The sequence below is a fragment of the Halichoerus grypus genome, chromosome 10, assembly GCF_964656455.1.
Source record: "Halichoerus grypus chromosome 10, mHalGry1.hap1.1, whole genome shotgun sequence".
Taxonomy (NCBI): Eukaryota; Metazoa; Chordata; class Mammalia; order Carnivora; family Phocidae; genus Halichoerus; species Halichoerus grypus.
In genome coordinates, this window is record NC_135721.1 from 18557166 (window position 1) to 18579134 (window position 21969).

General features: G+C 37.9%; 1 protein-coding gene across 3 annotated transcripts in view; it reads right to left on the minus strand.

Moving 5' to 3' along the window:
• ATAD2B (ATPase family AAA domain containing 2B) overlaps nucleotides 1-21969 on the minus strand; it is a 157156-nt gene that overhangs the window by 99624 nt on the left and 35563 nt on the right. For all 3 annotated transcript variants that reach the window (XR_013441620.1, XM_078056034.1, XM_078056033.1), the window contains exons 8-13: nucleotides 21494-21569; nucleotides 14312-14410; nucleotides 11654-11765; nucleotides 8805-8920; nucleotides 6797-6971; nucleotides 1458-1546 (exon numbers count right to left, since the gene is read on the minus strand). Coding sequence is in view for 2 of the 3 variants with exons in the window: in XM_078056034.1 (XP_077912160.1) it covers nucleotides 1458-1546; nucleotides 6797-6971; nucleotides 8805-8920; nucleotides 11654-11765; nucleotides 14312-14410; nucleotides 21494-21569 (667 nt within the window). In the remaining variant the exon portion in view is untranslated. The remainder of the gene's footprint in view (nucleotides 1-1457; nucleotides 1547-6796; nucleotides 6972-8804; nucleotides 8921-11653; nucleotides 11766-14311; nucleotides 14411-21493; nucleotides 21570-21969) is intronic.

The window sequence follows — 21969 nt, forward strand, 5'->3', positions numbered from 1 at the left end:
AACACCCTAGGGGCGCCTGGATGGCGCAGTTGGTTAAGCGGCCAACTCGATTTCGGCTCAGGTCATGATCTCAGGGTCATGAGATCGAGCCCTGAGCTGGGCTCTGCACTCACTGGGGAGTCTGCTTGATATTCTCTCTCTCCCTCTCCTTTGGCCCCTCCCCCCACCCACAAGCACACACATTCTCTCTCAAATAAATAAATCTTAAAAAAAAAAAAAATCACTGAGCAAATTTTAAGAGCTAAAACTATTAACATTTTAAAAGATAAAAGAAATCAGAATTGTTGACAAATTGGTTTAGGCAATTATTCTCAAGACACAAAAAATACATATACAAATAAATTTATATAACGGGCTTCACCAAGATTAAAATCTTGTGCTTTTCGAAAATCATAGTTAAGCAAGCAAAAAAGTGCCAGACTAGTAGAAAATTTTTCAAAACATAGCTCTGACAAAGGGTTTGTCTTGAGAGTACATAAAGAAATTGTATAATACAGTAAGACATATAATCTGATCTCTTTTTTAAAGGGGGTAGTAATAAAAGATTTTAAGATACTTAACAACAGAAAATATATAAATGGGCAATAACCACATACTAAGATGCTCAATATTATTAGTCATCAGGAAAATTCAAATTAATCCACTACTACACACCCACTAGAATGGCTAAAGTTAACAAGAACAACAATACCAAATGTTAGCAAGGATGAAGAGTAACCCAAGTTCTCATACATTACAAGTAAGACTATAAAATGGTACAACCACTTGGAAAACAATATCAATTTAAACATACATTTACCATAGGATCTAGCCATTCCTCTCTTAGATATTTACCCAACAGAAATGAAAACATATGTGCACACGAAAGTATGCAAATGTTCATAGCAGCGTTATCACAATAGCCAAAAATAGAAGTGAACTAGATCTCCATCAGATAGATTAACAAATAAATAAATTGTGGTATATACATACATTCTTCCTCCCTCCCTCTCTCTTTGTCCCTCCCTCCCTTCCCAAAGACTACTACACAGAAATGGAAAAGAACAAAATATTAATATACATGACACGGATAAATTTCAAAAACATGCTAAGTTAGGATTAGGCAACTTTTTCTGTAAAGGGCCTGAAAGTAAATGTATTTAAACTTTGCAAGAGGCCATACAATCATTCTCTCACAACTACTCATTCAACTCTGCTTTTGAAGCACAAAAGTAGCCATATATAATGCAAAAGGTACAAATATGAATATGTTCCAATAAAACTTTACAAAAACAGGCAAAAGGCTAGATTTGGACCACAGGTCGTAATTTGCTGACCCCTGAGCTAAGTGAAAGGAGTCTTCCTCAAGGACACAGTTCACATTTTATAAGCCTCCCTAGCACTTAGCCAAAGACTAAGGCTAACTACTATGTCAGTGAGTGAAAAGAATCCAACATAATCAGATTAAGAAAAATCACCTGTGGATCTGATCTTGTCTGCTGGAGCGAACTGGAGCTAATCCATCTATTTCATCAAAAAATATTATAGAAGGTCTCATCAAATATGCCTAGTATAAAAAGAAAACAAATGTTATTTATATTAGTTTTCACTTTTTACATTTCATTATTGTATTTTCTTAATAGGTAATATAAGCAAATGGTTCAACACACAGCAGCTAAGATACAATAAAAATGCAATCTCCTTACCACCCAGTCTCCAACCACAAGGCCTCTCCCAGTAGACAATTACTATTCTGTTTATTCTTCCATATGTGTCGTTTATACACATACACAAAAATGTACTTTTAAACATACTATTTTGATGCATTTTAAGCACAGTATACACATTGCTTTTACCAGGTAACAGTCTATTTATGTAATAATATATTTTAATTAGTTTCCATATAAGTACATGAAGATCTTCATTCTTTTTTGACAGCTATAAAATGCCGTACTGTATGTATGGGTGTGCCATGATTAAACTTGTCTCTTATTTGTGGACACTTAGGCTATTTTCAATCTTTTCCTACTATCAACAGTGCCTGAGTAAGTCTTTGTGTATGTTTAACATTTCATATAAATATAAACCTATCAATATAAAAAATTCTGAAAGTGGTTTAAAAGGCAAATGTCATTTATAATTTAATTAGATATTTTCCAAATTGCCTTCCACTGATCTACCAATTTACCCTCTCACCAGCAATATTTAAAAAACCTCACCAACAATGTATTATCAAATTTCTCAATCTTGACTAATTTTTTAGGATAAAAATCTCATTTCATTTTAAATTTTTATTTCTATTATCAATAAAAATGAGCACTTTTCATATCTTTAAGAGCCATTTATACTGCTTTTTTAATCAAAGTTCTGTTCATATCCTTTGCCAATTTTTCTATTGGGTCATTGGTCTTTGGCTTAGTGATTTCAAGGAGCTATTTATTTTAAAAATTAAACCTCTCTCTGTGAAAGAAAATACAAATATTTTTTTTTTTTTTTTAAGATTTTATTTATTTATTTGAGACAGAGAGAATGAGAGAGAGCACATGAGAGGGGGGCAGGGTCAGAGGGAGAAGCAGACTCCCCGCCGAGCAGGGAGCCCGATGCGGGACTCGATCCAGGGACTCCAGGATCATGACCTGAGCCGAAGGCAGTCGCTTAACCAACTGAGCCACCCAGGCGCCCAAGAAAATACAAATATTTATCTACAAGGGAAACATTTAAATATTTATCTTTTGGTTTTGCTTATGATATTTTGTTGCAATGCAGAATCTAAAAAGGAAACTTATACAGTGGATCTTTTCTTCCATAGCTAGACTCTCCCTACTCTGAGATTAGAAACAAAAACTCTCCAGAGTTTTCTTTTTTTTTTTAAAGAATTTATTTATTTATTTGACAGAGAGAGACACAGCGAGAGAGGGAACACAAGCAGGGGGAATGGGAGAGGGAGAAGCAGGCTTCCCGCGGAGCAGAGAGCCCGATGTGGGGCTCGATCCCAGGACGCTGGGATCATGACCTGAGCCGAAGGCAGACGCTTAACGACTGAGCCACCCAGGCGCCCCTCTCCAGAGTTTTCTTCCATTACTTTCACAGTATCATTTTTCACTTAAATCTTAAATCAAGCAGGAACTTAACTGAAGGTAAAAATATATATATACATATATTAGATTATAAATGAAAAGTCTTTATATAATTTAGTCAAATATATAATTTGTTTCAGAATTACTTATAGCAAATTCTTGGTTCATAGGAAGCTCAACTTACTAAAAACCAGGTATGAACTTCCCATTTCTCTTTTACTGACATGATATACATTAAACATCCAGTGTTGGTTTTTTTTTTTTTATATTATGTTAGTCACCATACAATACATCATTAGTTTTTGATGTGGTGATCCAGGATCCATTGTTTTCATATAACACCCAGTGCTCTATGCAGTACATGCCCTCCTTAATACCCATCACCGGGCTAACCCATCCCCCCTCCCCCCTCCCCTCTAAAACCCTGTTTGTTTCTCAGAGTCCATAGTCTCTCATGTTTCCTCTCATCCAGTGTTTTCTAATAATTTAAAATTTGGGGGCAGGGGAGGGTGAGGAGGGTCAGAGGAAGGAGAGAGAGAATTTTAAGCAGGCTCCACACCCAGTGCAGAGCCCAACGTGGGGCTCAATCTCACAACCCTGAGATCATGATCTGGGCCAAAATCAACAGTTGGGATGCTTAACCAACTGAGCCAGCCAGGCGCCCCTAATAATTTAAAATGAAGGGCATTTCAACCACAAAACTTAGGTTTTGGGGAAAAAAACTTTGTAAGACTAGAATTATGTATTAAGAGAAAAAGAACAGGGGAGTCTGGCTGGCTCAATCAGTAGAACATGTTACTCTTGGTCTCAGGGTCATGAGTTCAAGCTCCATCCACACTGGGTGTAGAGATTACTTAAATAAATAAACAAACAAACAAACTTAAAAAAAGAAAGAATAAAGATTTGATCATCACTCTTACATACATGAAACACACAGCTGTTTTTGAGAATTACAGCCTTGTAGAACTGTAATACCAAACTATAGTATATTATGTGCCCTCCACTGTGATAAACACTACATACTTCCTTTCTGTGAAATCTCACAGTAGTCCAGTGAGAATGGTATTATTTCCCGTTTTATAGAAGAGGCAACTAAGAATCAGATGTTTTCATTTATTTCACGTTATATACTTAATTGTAAAGCCACATGTTTAAAACATTTTTCTGACACCAAAGACCAAACTCTATTTTTTTTAAGATTTTATTTATTTATTTATTTGACAGAAAGAGAAGACGAACTGCGGCGGGGGAGGTGGGGGGACAGGAGAAGGAGAGGGAGAAGCAGGCTCCCCAAACAGCAGGGATCCCAGATCCCAACACAGGGCTCCATCCCAGGACTCCGAGATCATGACCCGAGCCAAAGGCAGAGGCTTAACCAACTGAGCCACCCAGGCACCCCCAAAGACCAAACTCTTAGCCAATATATTATACTTCCTTCATTTCATTTACTGCATAGATCATGTCCTTAATTTAAGAATGTGGACTCTTTCATTTAAAAAGACAATAACGTGGGGCGCCTAAGTGGCTCAGTTGGTTAAGCGTGTGCCTTTGGCTCAGGTCATGATCCCAGAGTCCTGGGATCGAGCCCTGAGTCAGGTTCCCTGCTCAGTGGGGAGCCTGCTTCTCCCTCTCCCTCTGTCTCTAGGCTCGTGCTCTCATTATCTATCTCAAATAAATAAATAAAATCTTTTTTAAAATTTTTTTTTAAATTAAAAAAAAAAAAGACAATAATGGGGGTGCCTGGGTAGCTCAGTGGGTTAAGTGTCTGCCTTCGGCTCAGGTCATGATCCCGGGGTCCTGGGATTGAGCCCCATGTCAGGCTCCCTGCTCAGTGGGGAGCTTGCTTCTCTCTCTCCTCCCCGCTTGTGCTCTCTCTCGCTGTCTCAGTCTCTCTCTCAAATAAATAAATATTTTTAAAATTTTAATAAAAAGTGAAGTAAATAAATAAAAAGACAGTAATTGGGGCGTCTGGGTGGCTCAGTCAGTTAAGCGTCTGACTCTTGATTTTGGCTCAGGTCATGATCTCAGGGTTGTGGGATCAAGCCCTCTATCAGGCTCCATGCTCAGCAAGGAGTCTGCTGAAGATTCTTTCCCTCTGCCTCTCCCCCCAACGCCTGCTCTCAATCTCTCTCTCTCTAAAATAATAAATAAATCTTAAAAATTTTTTTTAAATAATAAGACAATAATGACTATCAGCAATTTTTCAGAAAAGAAAGCATTCCAACTACTCTTACCTACTTACTCACAAAGAAAACTATGAAACAGAAATAAACTAAATTTAGGTTTAAAAAGAGAATTAATTTATGCTATAGTTTTGAATGAAACCAAGAGACATTCCTACTCCCAGCATGAAGGGGCTAAAAGCATATTATATAACTCTGTCAAAAATTTAAAATTAAGTCATCGGACAATACATCAGCATTCCCAAACTAATTCTTTCACCCACCAATACTATTCTATATTTGTATTTTTCAATTATTAGTAAATTCTCTTGAAGCAAACTGACTGCCTACGTTTCACTTCCCAATAGACACTGAACACCTTGAAGGCAAAAATTTTACCCTATTCCTCTTTCTACTCCCATTATGCAGAACATGCAGTTTCTCATACTAACTAAAAATAATATTTGAGGGCACCTGGGTAGCTCAGTCAGTCAAGTGTCTGCCTTAGGCTCAAGTCATGACCCCAGAGTCCCAGGATCAAGTCCCACATTAGGCTCCCCACTCAGCAGGGAGTCTGCTTCTCCCTGTGACCCTCCCCCCTCTCATGCTTCCTTTCTCTCAAATAAATAAAACTTTTTAAAAAATAAGTAATAAATTTAAAAATAAATAAAAATAATATTTGAAGTGCTTTACCAATTACAAAGGACTCTGATAAACATGAACTCAAGTAATGACTGCTCAAAGATTGTTGAAAGCTGTTTAATTTCATGTAATTTCCTTAGATATTATGAAATAAAAGTTGTACTACCAAATATGAATGACTTCACCAGCTCAAATAATCAAAAGTGAATTTATAACAGGACTAAGTTAATAAAAGACTAATGAAATAATATTGTTAAAGCTATAGTAATAAAAAAAATGAAGATTGCCTACATGATATTCAGTCACCTAACCCTGCCTTTTAAAAGCACTCATTACTGGGGCACCTGGGTGCCTCAGTCATTTGAATGTCTGACTCTTGGTTTCAGCTCAGGTCATGATCTCAGGGTTGTGGGATCAAACCCCACATCAGGCTCTGCACTGAGCACAGTCTGCTTGGGATTCTCGCCCTCTGCACCCCCTCCCTGCACACACACTCTCTCAAATAATCTTTTAAAATAAATAAATAAATAAACAGCATTCATTACTGAATTCTTCCAGTACCATATTTACAGCTCATGAAAATAATAGACTGCTCTGTGAGATTTCTTGCACAAATATTTAGCTTTTTATGCTTGTTCTATTTCCTTAATTAGATTATAACCTAATGATATATGTTATACTCCAGGTTCTCAAAAGCACCTAACATGGTATTATATGCCTACTAGCCACTTTAATAAATGTTTTGTGAATCATCTTAAATTAGTACTATTTAAACTGCTATTAAATATATCCAAAGCATACAAATTCAGATTATCGATCCTAAATTAAACACACTGATTGGAAATATGCCTTCTTGTGAACAGTTTATATTTACAGACTAAATGTATTAAATATTCTATTTTAAAGAAGATACTCACATAAGCTGATTTCACTTACCTGATCAAAAAGAAGCCTAAGTTGCCGTTCAGATTCACCAACCCACTTGCTCAGACAGTCTGCTCCTTTTCGCATAAAAAAAGCCACCTTTTTGTCTCCTTGACTGCACTCGTTAGCTAGTGCTCTGGCGACCAAGGTTTTACCTGTACCAGGAGGGCCATAGAACAAACAGCCCCTAAAGGAAAAAAGAATCAACAGAAGTAAGGCAATGCTATCACCACCATTAATAACCAACATACAAGGATGCATCACCCATATAATTTTGTCCTAATGTATATGATAATTATTAGACACTGGGAAAGCTTTTTGTAGTATAGAGACAAAAGTTTCACTTTGCTGAGAGCATTCAAGGATGCTCTCAACAACAAAACTTTGATAGGCAAATCAGAGAAAAGAGTAATTTGGCAAGATATATCAAAATTTTAAATGTGTTTTCCCTGTGATCCAGAAATTTCTTATCTTAGAATGTATCATACAAAAAGACTCAAAAGAATACAATATAGATTTTAAATCAATGTTCAAAAAAGCATTAATTCTAACTGCGAAAAACTGAAAAAAATTAAGTGCTATCTCTTAGTAAGGCACAGATAGGGGCACCTAGCTGGCTCAGTCAGTGGAGCATGCAACTCTTGATCTCGGGGTTGTGAGTTCGAACCCCATGTTGGGTGTAGAGATCACTTAAAAATAAAGTCTTAAAAAAAAGTCTTAAAAAAAGGGCGCCTGGGTGGCTCAGTTGGTTAAGCGACTGCCTTCGGCTCAGGTCATGATCCTGGAGTCCCTGGATCAAGTCCCGCATCGGGCTCCCTGCTCGGCAGGGAGTCTGCTTCTCCCCCTGACCCTAACCCCTCTCATGTGCTCGCTCTCATTCTCTCTCTCTCTCAAATAAATAAAATCTTTAAAAAAAAAAAAAAATCTTAAAAAAATAATAAGGCACAGATAAATATAGTGTTACACCTATAAAACAAAATACTAGTAAAATATCAAAAAGAATAATACACACGTTATTGATATGGTAAGGTGTCTAGAATATATTATAGAGTAAAACACAGTTATATAAAGGTATTACTGAATAATTTCATCTATATTAAATGTTTATATGTACTATAAACAAAATATAAACTTAACATACGCATATATGTGTAAAATAAGCCTATAAAAAATAGACAAAATTGTTCCTCCCTAAGGAGTAAGATTACCCTCTACTTATAACACTTTCTGCTTACCTCTCTCCATTTTGTTTCAGTTTCTCCCATAACTATACTACTTTAATGACTTTGAAAAAAGTAATAATTATTTTTAAAATCCAACTTATATCTATAAAAAACAAATAAATTGCTTTTATGATTTTAAAAAGCCACTGTAGAATAAGCCACATTTTTAATCTACTGATTAATAGAACAGAGGATGACTTTTTAATAAGATTTAATAAGATTTTAATAATCTTGAAACAGATGGAAAATGAAAAGGAATATTTAGCAGTTTAAACCTAACAGTCTGTATGTACATCTTCAGAATATTTTATTCTGCCCAATTTCCTTTACCATGACTTCTAGCCTTTTCTCAGCCTAGCTATCTCATGATCAAATGCAATTAATCTGATCATAAAAATAAATATCAAGCTTACCATTTCAAAACTACCCCATCATCGAGTCAAAGAAACACTTAATTGAAATTGTGTTTCCAAAGACTAAACAACATAAGGAATCCAACTCAATGTTATTAGGAGGCCAAATTAAGGAAAATCCACTGGGCAATCCACTTGTATATTCAAGGCCTGCATAAAGATTTATACCTTGTGCCTGACTCTTAAATGCTGAAATGTGAACTTCAAGAACACACTTAGTACCAAAGCCTTTCAACACTAAACAATAAAATTTCATTCCTAATTCTCATTGCTAGAACACATCAAATAAATACATACAAAATACTTATATTTATAATCATTTATTAACTGAAATTTGATAAATTAACAGTAGTAACAATAATAAACATCTAAAACATCACTTACCTTGGAGGCTGGATCTTAAATTTTTCAAAAATTTCTGGATAAAGAAGTGGGAACACTACCATTTCCTTTAGTGCATGAATATGATGGCTCAATCCACCTATGCTATCAAACCGCACCTTGGGAAGAAGAGGAAAAGTTTAATCTAAAATAATTTTAACTGCTTATAGAATTTTTAAAATTTATGAGATAGTCTTTTTTTTTTTTTTTTAAAGATTTTATTTATTTATTTGACAGAGAGAGAAACAGCGAGAGAGGGAACACAAGCAGGGGGAGTGGGAGAGGGAGAAGTAGGCTCCCTGCAGAGCAGGGAGCCCGATGCGGGACTCGATCCCAGGACCCTGGGATCATGACCTGAGCTGAAGGCAGTCGCTTAACCAACTGAGCCACCCAGGCACCCAAATTTATGAGATAGTCTTATGATTCAGAAATATAGGCAAAGCAGGAACTGCTGAACATAAAGTTCAAAAAACTTCACTTTTGAAATGTAGAAAAATAAACTTAGCAATAAAATTCAAGTTTACATTTCAGTTCAGCTAAATAAAGCTACCATTCTTTAATCTCCTAGTAACTAAGGACAAAATTAATGACCAATCTAACACTTTAATGGGTATCTATAGAAGACGATAAGTTGTATTTACACTCTAATATTTTAAATGCCTTTCAAAATACCATCTATCACATACATTCTTAGCAAGCGCAATACTGTCCCCAAGGGAGCAAAAACTGATTTAGACGTAGGGTGAAAAACACCTTAGCTACTACAATGGTTTGTGACCCTCCAAAGCTGAACTTTACATAACCAAGTTTCTTCTTTATTTTTTGTAAAGATTTATTTATTTATTTGAGAGAGAGAAGAGAGAAAGTTAAGTGGGGGGAGGGGCAGAGGGAGAGAATCGCAAGCAGACTTCTTGCTGAGCACAGAGCCTGACGTGGGGCTCGATCTCACGACTCATGAGATCATGACCTGATCGGAAATCTTGAGTCGGACACTTACCTGACTGAGCCACCTGGGCACCCCATACCTAAAAGACTTTGTAAAGTAAAAATTGTAGAGAAAAAAGCACTTGACGGAAATATTGCCAAAATGTTAACAGTGATTGCCTCTGACTGCTGGATTAGGGCAGATTTCTTCCCCTATATCTTTATTGTATTACAGTCCTTGAAAATGTTTCACAATGAAATGTTACTATATAAAAAAATTTAACTAATGTATAAAAATAAATGCAGAGTTTAAGTAACAAATGTTCTAAGAGAAACTGTATTTTCTTATATACGATATCAAATTTTAAAGAAATACTACTCTTATTGGAGGAAAGAGACATCTAAAATTAACTAGATTCAAGAGAGTAAGGTCCTGGTAAACCAAATAAGCAAAGATCATTAGGTAAGGCCCTCTGAAGGGCACCTGGGTGGCTCAGTTGGTTAAGCTGCCGACTCTCGATTTCGGCGCAGGCCATAATCTCAGGGTTATGTGATTGAGCCCCAACTCACCCCTGTCGGGTTCCACACTCAGCACAGAGTCTGCTTGAGATTCTCTCTCCCTCTTCCCCTCCCCCTCCCCCCAGGTCATGCTCACTCGTGCTCTCTAAAATAAATAAAATAAAATAAATTAAAATAAATAAATAAAATAAAATCTAAAATAAATAAATACATAAATTTAAAAAAAAAAAAAAAAGTAAGGTCCTCTGAGAATGTGTATTCATAGATATGAGATTGTGAATTCAATATTCTAAATAAGGTCTTCAATTAAAATATTTTCCCCCTATGACTTCAGATTGGAGATAGCTAACATTTCATTTTGAAATATTACACAACTATATTTCCTGTTTCTTATATGAGAATCAATTAAATTATGTTGTACAGAAAGGCTTATGAGAACAAAGAAAAAAAATCAAATACAATCTTGGCTATGCAGTAACCTTATTCCAAAATATTTCCCCCAAAAAGATTATACTAACAGTAAGACTCTACTATATCCTCTAAATCTTGTCTCACTTTTCATACTACGTACTTTCCCTGGGTACTATAACCCATTTCCCATAGTGATCTCAACTATCTTTATATTGGGAACCCGTATCTGAATTTCTAGATATTTCTCCTTAATGCCAAACCTAAATAACTAATCTCCTATAGGTACTTCCATTTGTGATGTGCTACTGACACCCAAACACGTCTACAACTAACTAACTCACCTTGACCCTTCAAAATATATTCTTCTTGTAATGTTCCCAACCTCAGAGAGTGGATCATGCCACCCAGTCACTTAAGTCACAAACTTAGGTCATACATTCAATTTGTTTCTCTCATTCCCCAAAAGCAATAAATTCACCCAATTCATCAAACCTGAATTCTCTCCTGAATTCTGTCAAATCCACCTATTCCTTCCTTCCATCATTACCCTACCATGACCATTACTCTAGATTACTATGTTACAACTATGTCTAAACCAGTTTCCCTAATGCCAGCCTTGCTTCCCTCAAATTCATTAATTACATCACAAACAGAGTACTCCATCTACAATGTAAATCTGATCATGAAATCTAAGCAGCTTCAACAATACCCCACTAAGTACTTCACGGTTTATGGGTCCTTGCCATATTTGTCAGCCTCATTTCCTACCCATTTTTTATTATATATGCCAGTAACACTGAAATGGGGTGGGGGTGGGGGGGGGACTTGAGTAAGCATCACATGGTACCATAGTGCTAGGTTTCAAATCATATGCATCAAAACAATAATAATGGTGATATCTGGGTTTTTATTTTTATTGTGTGTTGCTTTAGAAACAAGAACTAACCTTTATTTAAAAAAAAAAAAGCTACTTCTAGAAAAACATTTACAAAACTTACTGATTTATCAATGTTCATTGGATCAACATCAGCCAAGCTTGCGCCCACTTTGACACGTTCTCGGAGAATACCACTAGCTAAATCTTCTGCTCTGAAGTTCATAGGTAAACATCTGAAATTCGTAAAAATGCAAGTAGAGAACATTAAAAGTTTTACATTTTCAATGTCAAAATAAGTGTAAGTCCCTGATACATTTTATCTTTCTCCTTTTTCTCAAAACCCAGAAAATAACAAGGATTTCATATTTTTGAAGTACTTTACCTAAGTTCCTTTCAACTTTCAAAGCCAAAAATAAATGTATTCACTAGACAAAACAAACAAGATCACTAATCTATTTATTTGTCCAAAGAACCCAACCTATTCCAACTTAGAAAACAACATATTATTTGACAGCATTAAATGAACTCAAACTTTATTATAATATTTACATTTGTCCTCAGGTATTATGTGGGTATGTCTACATGATTAAAAAAAATTTATTTCCCTTTAATTCAAAGGAAACCAATCCTAGATCACTTTTGATCTAACTAACCTTTATCTTTTGTGTAATTACCTTAAAATAGATCTTTAGCCACTTAAAATCTTACATTGTATTATTTAATTTTATTACCCCTAAGAAAATATAATCTACTTCCTCTTTCAATCTTGGATAAACACCAAAAAAAATGACATAAACAGCCTCAAAAAAAGTATACTTTCTATAATGAATGTACTTTTCACTCACATTTCTGAATCCCAACTTAACCTTAAAAATACTTCCAAAGCAAGTATCAGAATAGTTCAGATTAAATAAGCATTACATTCTTTTATTCAAACTTAGATTTTGGGGCACCTGAGTGGCTCAGTAGGTTAAGCGTATGTCTTCGGCTCAGGTCATGATCCCAGGGTCCTGGGATTGAGCCCCGCATCCGCCTGCTTCTCCCTCTCCCACGTACGCTGCTTGTGCTCTTTCACTTTCTGACAAATAATAAAATCTTTTTTTTTAAGATTTTATTTATTTATTTGACAGAGAGAGACACAGCGAGAGAGGGAACACAAGCAGGGGGAGTGGGAGAGGGAGAAGCAGGCCTCCCGCGGAGCAGGGAGCCCGATGCGGGGCTCGATCCCAGGACCCTGGGACCATGACCTGAGCCGAAGGCAGACGCTTAACGACTGAGCCACCCAGGTGCCCCCCCCAAAATCTTTTTTAAAAACTTTTTTTTTTTTAAAGATTTTATTTATTTGACAGAGAGAGAAACAGCGAGAGAGACACAAGTAGGGGTAGTGGGAGAGGAAGAAGCAGGCTTCCCGCTGAGCAGGGAGACCGATGCGGGGCTCGATCCCAGGACCCTGGGATCATGACCTGAGCTGAAGGCAGACGCTTAACGACTGAGTCACCCAGGCGCCCCTAAAAAATTTTAAAAAATAAACTTAGATTTTTTTTCTCTAACATTTTCTTTCCATCCACATGAGGAATTCTTTTCAGCATAAAATCTATACCAATCCAAACTTGTTTCCAAGACCCACTAACTGAAAATTTGGTATTTCTACAATAGATACATAATGCCAAATTATAGAAATACTTTGCTAAATGTAAATTTTCTAAATATAATTTATCTCTACTAGTATAAATATAAGCTAGAAAATTAACTCAAATTTTAAAGAATAAATTATAATTTGGGATGCCTGGGTGACTCAGTTGTTAAGCATCTGCCTTCAGCTCAGGTCATGGTCCCAGGGTCCTGGGATCAAGCCCCGCATCGGGCTCCCTGCTCAGCGGGAAGCCTGCTTCTCCCTCTCCCACTACCCCTGCTTGTGTTCCTTCTCTTGCAGTGTCTCTCTCTGTCAAATAAATAAATAAAATTAAAAAAAAAAAAAAGAATAAATTATAATTTGACATTCTAATCACTTACTAGACAAAATACTGGTTCTCTCACCCAGTGAAAACTCCTGAGGTTTTAGTGAGCCATGTATTAGTCATTTACCCTAGGTAGGCAAAGACCACTAGATGGCACTCACTGAACCAAAACAAAACAAATTTTCCAATAAAATCCAAGGGCTCCTGAGATGATTCTATTAGAAACCGTATCAGGGGCACCTGGGTGGCTCAGTCAGTTAAGCGTCTGCCTTCAGCTCAGGTCATGATCTCAGGGTCCTAGGATCGAGCCCCGTGTTAGGCTCCCTGCTCAGGAAGGAGTCTGCTTCTTCCTCTCTTTCTGCCCCTCTCCCCCAACTCAGGCTCTTCCTCTCTCACGCTCTCCCTCACATAATTAAATACATAAAATCTTAAAAAAAAGAGAGAGAGAAACCAGATCTTACTCTGAGGGCTGTAATCACTGTAAGCATCTAAAATCAGCCTCACTAAATGGATTTGGATTAGAGGAGAGGTACCAAGGAAATACTACCATAGTTGTTGGCCTCTTCCCCTTGGCTCTTCCTCCTTTACGTTCCTGCATTCATTGAGTAGTTACACAGTAAATAATTCATGAGAAGTTTCCCAAGGTTAGATTTCTATTCTAAGAATTACTAAGTAAAAACCAAGTCAGTGCATTACTCTAGTCTAAAATATGTATTGAATATCGCTGTTAGCAAAATGCTAGTGCAGATAAGAATGTCATTCAAAAAATAACTTGTTCTTCCTTTTTCTACAATGGATATAACAATAAAAAATTTACTAACCTATTTCTTGCTCTTGCCATACTTTTTGATTTCCTTCTTTCAAAGCGTTCTTCATCAGAAGAAGTTGTGTCACTACTATGAATGGCATGCTTCTTTCTCCTATTTAAAGAGAGTAAAATCCTTAAAATCATTATAGCAGCAAATGGTTTTTAAAATCACATTGTTGGGGCACCTGGCTGGCTCAGTCTGAAGAGCATGCAAGTCTTGATCTCAGGGTCATGAGTTTGACCCCATGTCGGGTACAGAGATTACTTAAATAAAAATTTTTTTATAAAGATTTTATTTATTTATTTGACAGAGAGAGAGAGAGAGAGACAGCGAGAGAGGGAACACAAGCAGGGGGAGTGGGAGAGGGAGAAGCAGGCTTCCCGCGGAGCAGGGAGCCCGATGTGGTGCTTGATCCCAGGACCCTGGGATCATGACCTGAGCTGAAGCCAGACGCTTAACGACTGAGCCACCCAGGTGCCCCCTTAAATAAAATTTTAAAAATAAAAAAATAAAAAAACCAACATGGGGCGCCTGGGTGATTCAGTCAGTTGAGCAGCCGACTTTCGGTTGGTTTCAGCTGGGGTCACGATCTCGGGGTCGTGGGACTGAGTCCCCCACCCCCATCTGGCTCTGCACTTGGTGCAAAGTCTGGTTGGGATCCTTACCCCTCCCTCTTCTTCCCCCTCTGCTCCTCCCCCTGCTCTCTCGCTCTCAAATAAATAAAATCTTTAAAAAAAAAAAAAGGAAATTTAATCCTAACACCCAACTTAGCTCTACAGTGAAAAACACTGTCATTACTCATAGAAATGTAAAAGCTCTCAATTGGTTTTTGACTTTTAGGATTAACCTAACAAATTAATCAAGTAATACTTAGTGTCACAGAAAAAATATAAATGCTATCAGTCCAAATAATAGAAAATGACAGAGAGGCACCCGGCTAGCTCAGTCAGTAGAGTGTGCAACTCTTGATCTGAGGGCTGTGAGTTTGAGTCCCACGTTGGGTGTAGGGATTACTCACAAATATAATCTTAAAAAATTAAAATATAAGAGGAGGGGCGCCTGGGTGGCTCAGTTGTTAAGCGTCTACCTTCGGCTCAGGTCATGATCCCGGGGTCCTGGGATCAAGCCCCGCATCGGGCTCCCTGCTCTGCGGGAAGCCTGCTTCTCCCTCTCCCACTCCCCCTGCTTGTGTTCCCTCTCTCGCTGTGTCTCTCTCTGTCAAATAAATAAATAAAATCTTTAAAAAATAAATAAATAAATAAAATAAAATATAAGAGGGGCGCCTGGGTGGCTCAGTCATTAAGTGTCTGCCTTCAGCTCAGGTCATGATCCCAGGGTCCTCAGATGGAGTCCTGCGTCGGGCTCCCTGCTCCGCAGGAAGCCTGCTTCTCCCTCTGCCTGCCGCTCCCCCTGCTGGTGCTCTCTTGCTCTCACAAATAAATAAAATCTTTAAAAAAAATTTTAAAACAATTCTATATATTACTCAATGCTCATCAAGCTAAGTGTACTATTAATCCCCTTTACCTATTTCACCAATTCCCCCCACCCCCTCCCCTCTGGTAACAATCAGTTTGTTCTCTATAGTTAAGAGTCTGTTTTTTGATTTATCTCTTTTTTTTCTTCGTTCATTTGTTTCTTAAATTCCATATAGTTCACTCTTTACTTTTAAGGTTAGGACACAAACATCCACTTCTCTCCATTCTACTTTTTTTATTTTTTATTTTATTTTATTTTTAAGATTTTTATTATTTTTTTTTTTAATTTTATTTATTTATTTAAGAGAGAGAGAGAGCAAGCATAAGCAGCGAGAGCAGGAGGCAGAGGGAAAGGGAGAAGCAGGCTCCTGGGCTGAGCAGAGAGCCTGACGCGGGGCTCAATCCCAGGACCTGGGGAGCCTGCTCCTCCCTCTCCCTCTGCTCCTCCCCCCACCACCTCCCCTCTTGTGCTCTCTCTCACGATCTCAAATAAATAAAACCTTAAAAACAAAACGAAACAACCTTCAGCTAATACTCTACTTACTGGAGAAATAGTGAACGTTTCCCCAAAAATCAGGTATGATACAAAGATACCCACTCTCACAACTTCTATTCACCACTGTACAGAGAATCCTAGCCATTACAATAGGAAAGAAATAAAACTCAGAGATTTGAAACCGTCTCTACTTGCAGATGATATGGTTTATATAGAAAATACTCAGTAATCTACGAAACAACTACTAGAACTAATAAAATTTGCCAAGGTCACAGGATACAAAGTTAATAGACAAAACAATTCTATTTTTAAATCTTAGTAGCAAACAATTAGAAAGTAGTTTTTCTACAGGATATTTTTTTAAGTTTTTATTTATTCATTTAACTAATCTCTACACCCAAGGTAAGGCTTGAACTCACAACCCCAAAATCAAGAGTCACATGCTCTTCTGACTGGGCCAGCCAGGCACCCCTAGAAAGGAATTTTTTTTTAATGTTTTTTTTTTTACAGATTTTATTTATTTATTTGCCAGAGAGAGAGAGCAGAAGCAGGGGGAGTGGCAGGCAGAGGGAGAAGCAGACTCCCTGCTGAGCAAGGAGCCCGATGCAGGACTCGATCCCAGGACCCTGGGATAACCTGAGCTAAAGGCAGACACTTAACCACTTAAGCCACCCAGGCATCCCGAAAGTAGTTTTTTTCTTTTTTTTTTAGTCTTTTTCTTTTTTTTTTTTTTTAAGGATTTTACTTATTTATTTGAGAGAGAGAATGACAGACGGAGAGCATGAGAGGGAAGAGAGTCAGAGGGAGAAGCAGACCCCCTGCTCAGCAGGGAGCCCGATATGGGACTCGATCCCGGGACTCCAGGATCATAACCTGAGCTGAAGGCAGTCGCTTAACCAACTGAGCCACCCAGGCACCCGCGAAAGTAGTTTTTAAAAGCAATTCCACTGAAGCATAAAACATAAAATACTTAAATATAAATTTAAAAGACATGAAAAACCTCTATACTGTAAACTACAAATCATTGCTCAGAGAAATTTCCAAAGACTTAAATAAATGAAACGATATAACATGCTCATGGATTGGCAGACTAAATATTATTACAGTATTGATTCTCCCCATATTGACCTACAGTTTCAATATAATCCAAACAAAATCCCAGCAGGCTTTTACTGTAGGAATTAACAGGGGTGCCTGGCGGGCTAAGTCAGAGGAGTGCTGGACTCTTGACCTCTGGTTGGGAGTTCGAACCCCACACTGCATGCAGAGATTACTAGAGGGGAACCTGGGCACCTCAGTAGGTTGAGCATCGGACTCTTGATTTTGGCTCAGCTCATGATCTCAGGGTTGTAAGACTGAGTACTGCATGGGGCTCATGCTGAGCGTGGAACCTGCTTAAGATTCTCTCTCCCTCTGCCCCTCCCCTCCACTCACGTGCATACACATGTGCATGCCCTCTCTCTAAAAAAAATAATAAATTTTGGGGGCACCTGGGTGGCTCACTTGTTAAGCGTCTGCTTTCAGCTCAGGTCATGATCCCAGGGTCCTGGGATCGAGCCCCGCATCGGGCTTCCTGCTCAGCGGGGAGCCTGCTTCTCCCTCTCCCTCTGCCTATTGCTCCCCCTGCTTGTGCTCTCTCTGTGTCAAGTAAATAGATAAAACCTTTAAAATTATTTTTTTTAAAAAGAGAGAAAGAAATTAACTAACTAGCTGATTATAACATTTAAATGAAAATGCAAAGGACCTAAAATATCCAAAGTAGGGGCGCCTGGTGCTGTTGGTTAAGCGTCTGCCTTCAGCTCAAGTCATGATCCCAAGGTCCTGGGATGGAGCCCCCGTGTCCGTGTCCCACTCCCTGCTCAGCGGGAAGCCTGCTTCTCCCTCTACCCTGCCCTTCCCCCTGCTTGTGTGCTCTCTCTGTCAAATAAATAAATAAAATCTTTAAAAATAAATAAAATATCCAAAGTAATCTTTAAAAAGACTAAAGTTAGAGGACTTACAGTACCTGCTTTCAAGATGTACTATAAAGCTACAGTAATCAAGACAGTGTGGTAATGCTTGATCAGTAGCACAAAATCCAGAACTAGACCTGGACTATATATAGGAAATTAGGTTTTTGACAGAAGTACCAAGTCAATTCAATGAGTCAGCTTTTTCATCAACAAGTGATGTTGAAGATATTGTATATTCAGAACCACAACATTTACCTCCCATAATACACAAAAAGCTAAAACTATAAAACTTCTCATAAAATACACGGGATAAAAATCTTTGCAACTTTATGGTGAAAGAAGGTTTAAAAAACACAAACTATAAAAGAAAAATGGATATTCTGATCTTCATAAAAATCTGAAACAACCAATAAGAGATGGATAGTAGATAGTAGGAGTCAGGTCTCTCAATGTCTGAAAGTTACAAGATAAACAAGAAAGGTTAGAATAAACTCTGTGATCGTGGATTAGAGTGGCCGACTTCAGTAAGAACTCATGTTTAGCTTAATACAGATAAAGATGGATAAAGAAACAATTATAAATGTGTCTATATGCATAGGTTAGTGTACATACAAAGATTACCTAGCTATCTACAAGAGGGCCTTGTAGCTACAAAAATACACAGTGTTTAGATACTGGCTTCTAAATATTATTCTCCAGTAAAAGAAAACAGGGATCCTTAGTGAGATGGCTTATCCTAGAGCCGGGGGACAGAATGTATACGATGAGCCTGGCGCATGTTGTACTGACAGAAAATAAAGAAGTACTCAGAGAACAAAAGGATTTTTGTTTGTAAAAGGGACACAGGAGAAAAACCTGAATTTCCAATGGCTAAACCAGGTACAATTTGAGCAACAAAATAACACAATATTTCATTATAACCCAAAGTATAAATATGCATGCATCCATACTGATATAAATGACTGAGTAAATATTTTTAATGGGAGAATGCCAATGTCTTAAAAAGAATTTTAAGTAATATAGGTAGATACTCCCCTCTCTAGGAGATGGAGCTTAATTCCCAAACCACTACCTTTCCTTGAAGGCATGCGAGACTTAGTGATCTCTTTATATAAAAAATAGACTATGGAGGGCGCCTGGGTGGCTCAGTCGGTTAAGCGACTGCCTTCGGCTCAGGTCATGATCCTGGAGTCCCTGGATCGAGTCCCGCATCGGGCTCCCTGCTCGGCAAGGAGCCTGCTTCTCCCTCTGACCCTCCCCCCTCTCATGTGTTCTCTCTCATTCTCTCTCTCCCAAATAAATAAATAAAATCTTTAAAAAAAAAAAAAAATAGACTATGGAAATGGAAAAACAGTACCTTTACAGTGGAGAAACATGGCAAACACGACTCTAACCAAGTGATAAAGGTTAACATTATCAGTGATCTCATGTGGATATAATTTTCCGCTTGATATGATACAACAAGAAGGACCCTTTTCCCCCTAGGTGATCTTTCCAAAAATCCCTAACCCCAGTCTCATCTAGAGAAAAACACAATTAGATGGATTGGAGGACATTCCACAAGATACAGGGACAGGTGGGACGCCTGGCTGGCTCCGTCAGTTGAGCGTCTGCCTTCAGCTCAGGTCAGGATCCCAGGGTCCGGGGATCAAGTCCCACAACGGGCTCCTTGCTCAGCAGGGAGCCTGTTTCTCCCTCTGCCTGCCACTGCCCCTGCTTGTGCTCTCTCTCTGACAAATAAATAAATAAAATCTTAAAAAAAAGCTACACGGACAGGGTTCTTCAAGATTATCAAGATCATGAAAAACAAGACAAAAAACCGACAGACCAGAGGAGACTGTGGAAACATGACAACTACATGTAATATGGTGGTACCCTGAACTGTATTCTTCAGCAGAAAAAGAACATTAATGAAAAAACTATTAAGGGGCGCCTGGGTGGCTCAGTCGTTAAGCGTCTGCCTTCGACTCGGGTCATGATCCCAGGGTCCTGGGTTCGAGCCCCACATCTGGCTCCCTGCTCAGAGGGAAGCCTGCTTCTCCCTCTCCCACTCCCCCTGCTTGTGTTCCCTCTCTCGCTGTGTCTCTCTCTGTCAAATAAATAAAATCTTTAAAAATAAAATAAAATAAAAAACTATTAAAATCCAAGTAAACCTTGGAGGTTGGTGAGTAATTATGTACCAATATCAGTTTTTAGTTTTAACAAACATGCCACAACATGTTAACAATGACAAAAATTGGGTAAGAGGTATAAGGGAACTCTATACTATTTTTGCAACTTTTCTGCAAAGCTAAAATTGTTCCAAAATTAAAAATTCATTTAAAGAAATTTTTAAACATTTGCTCTTCAAAACACATCATTATGAGAAAAAATGGCCAAGCCAAACAATGGAGGACACACTTGTAATACATACACGTGACAAAAAGAATTATGTTTAGAATATATTTTAAAACTCTTAAAACTTGGGGCGCCTGGGTGGCTCAGTCATTAAGCATCTGCCTTCAGCTCAGGTCATGATCCCAGAGTCCTGGGATCAAGCTCCGCATCCCTCTCCCACTCCCCCTGCTTGTGTTCCCTCTCTCGCTGTGTCTCTCTCTCTCTGTCAAATAAATAAATAAATAAATAACCTCTTAAAACTCAATAAGAAGGCAAACAACTTGATTTTAAGATGGGCAAAAGATTTAAACAGAAATCTTTACGAAGAAGATATAACAATGGCCAATAAGGGGTGCCTAGTGGCTCAGTCAGTTAAGCGTCTACCTTCAGCTCAGGTCACGATTTCGGGGTCCTGGGATGGAGCCCTGAGTCAGGCTCCCTGCTCAGCAGGGAGTCTGCTTCTCCCTCTCACTCTGTGTACCCACTCATGCACACACACTCTCTCTCAGTCTCCTTTTTTAAAAATGGGGGGGGCAAAAGGGGAAAAAATAGTAAAGACTAACTGAACCAGTGTTTCAAGGGAAAGCAATGTGAATTGTTTAGATTCAACTCTACTGAGAGACCCCCAGAGAGCTATGTGGCTTTAGGGAACATAACTGTTAAAACAGTAACTATTCTAAGCAAACTGAAGCAGGAAGAGAATAGTCACATATAAGATAGTAACTACTAGTCCCTAATTAAAGAAAGAAAGATGCCACTTAGTCCCTCATTGACATTATCAACACCATCAATACCTATATTCTAGTTATAAGGCATTTCATTATGTATTATTTAAAGGATATATCTAAATGACAGATATAAATATTTCATCCTTTCGAAAACCAACAAAACATACCTGATATGGCTTCTTCTTGCTGGAGATCTGTGAATATCAAACAGTGTGTTTTCCCTCTTTTTTTGATGAGCTGGTACTTAAAAGAAAAAGACAACACAGAAATAACTAATAATAAATTGATCAACTGATGTATTAAAGGAAAAGAAATTACTTCTGTTAACTTTCTGAATAGAAGCTAGTCATATGTGGGCAAGAGATTTGAACACTCCTCCAGAGATAACGCTGGCAAAGCAGCACATAAAGATGCTCAACATCATCTGGGAAATGGAAATTTAAACTACTGTAAATATGTATTAAAATTAATTTCAAAACCGGACCATACCAAGTGTGTGGTAAGAGAATGGTGCAACTGGACTCTCATACATTCTTAGGGAGAATGTAAGTGGTAAAATCACTTTGGAAAACAGTCTGGCAATTTCTTAGCACATTAAATATACACCTAAATCACAAAACCCAACCATTCCACTCCTCAGTGT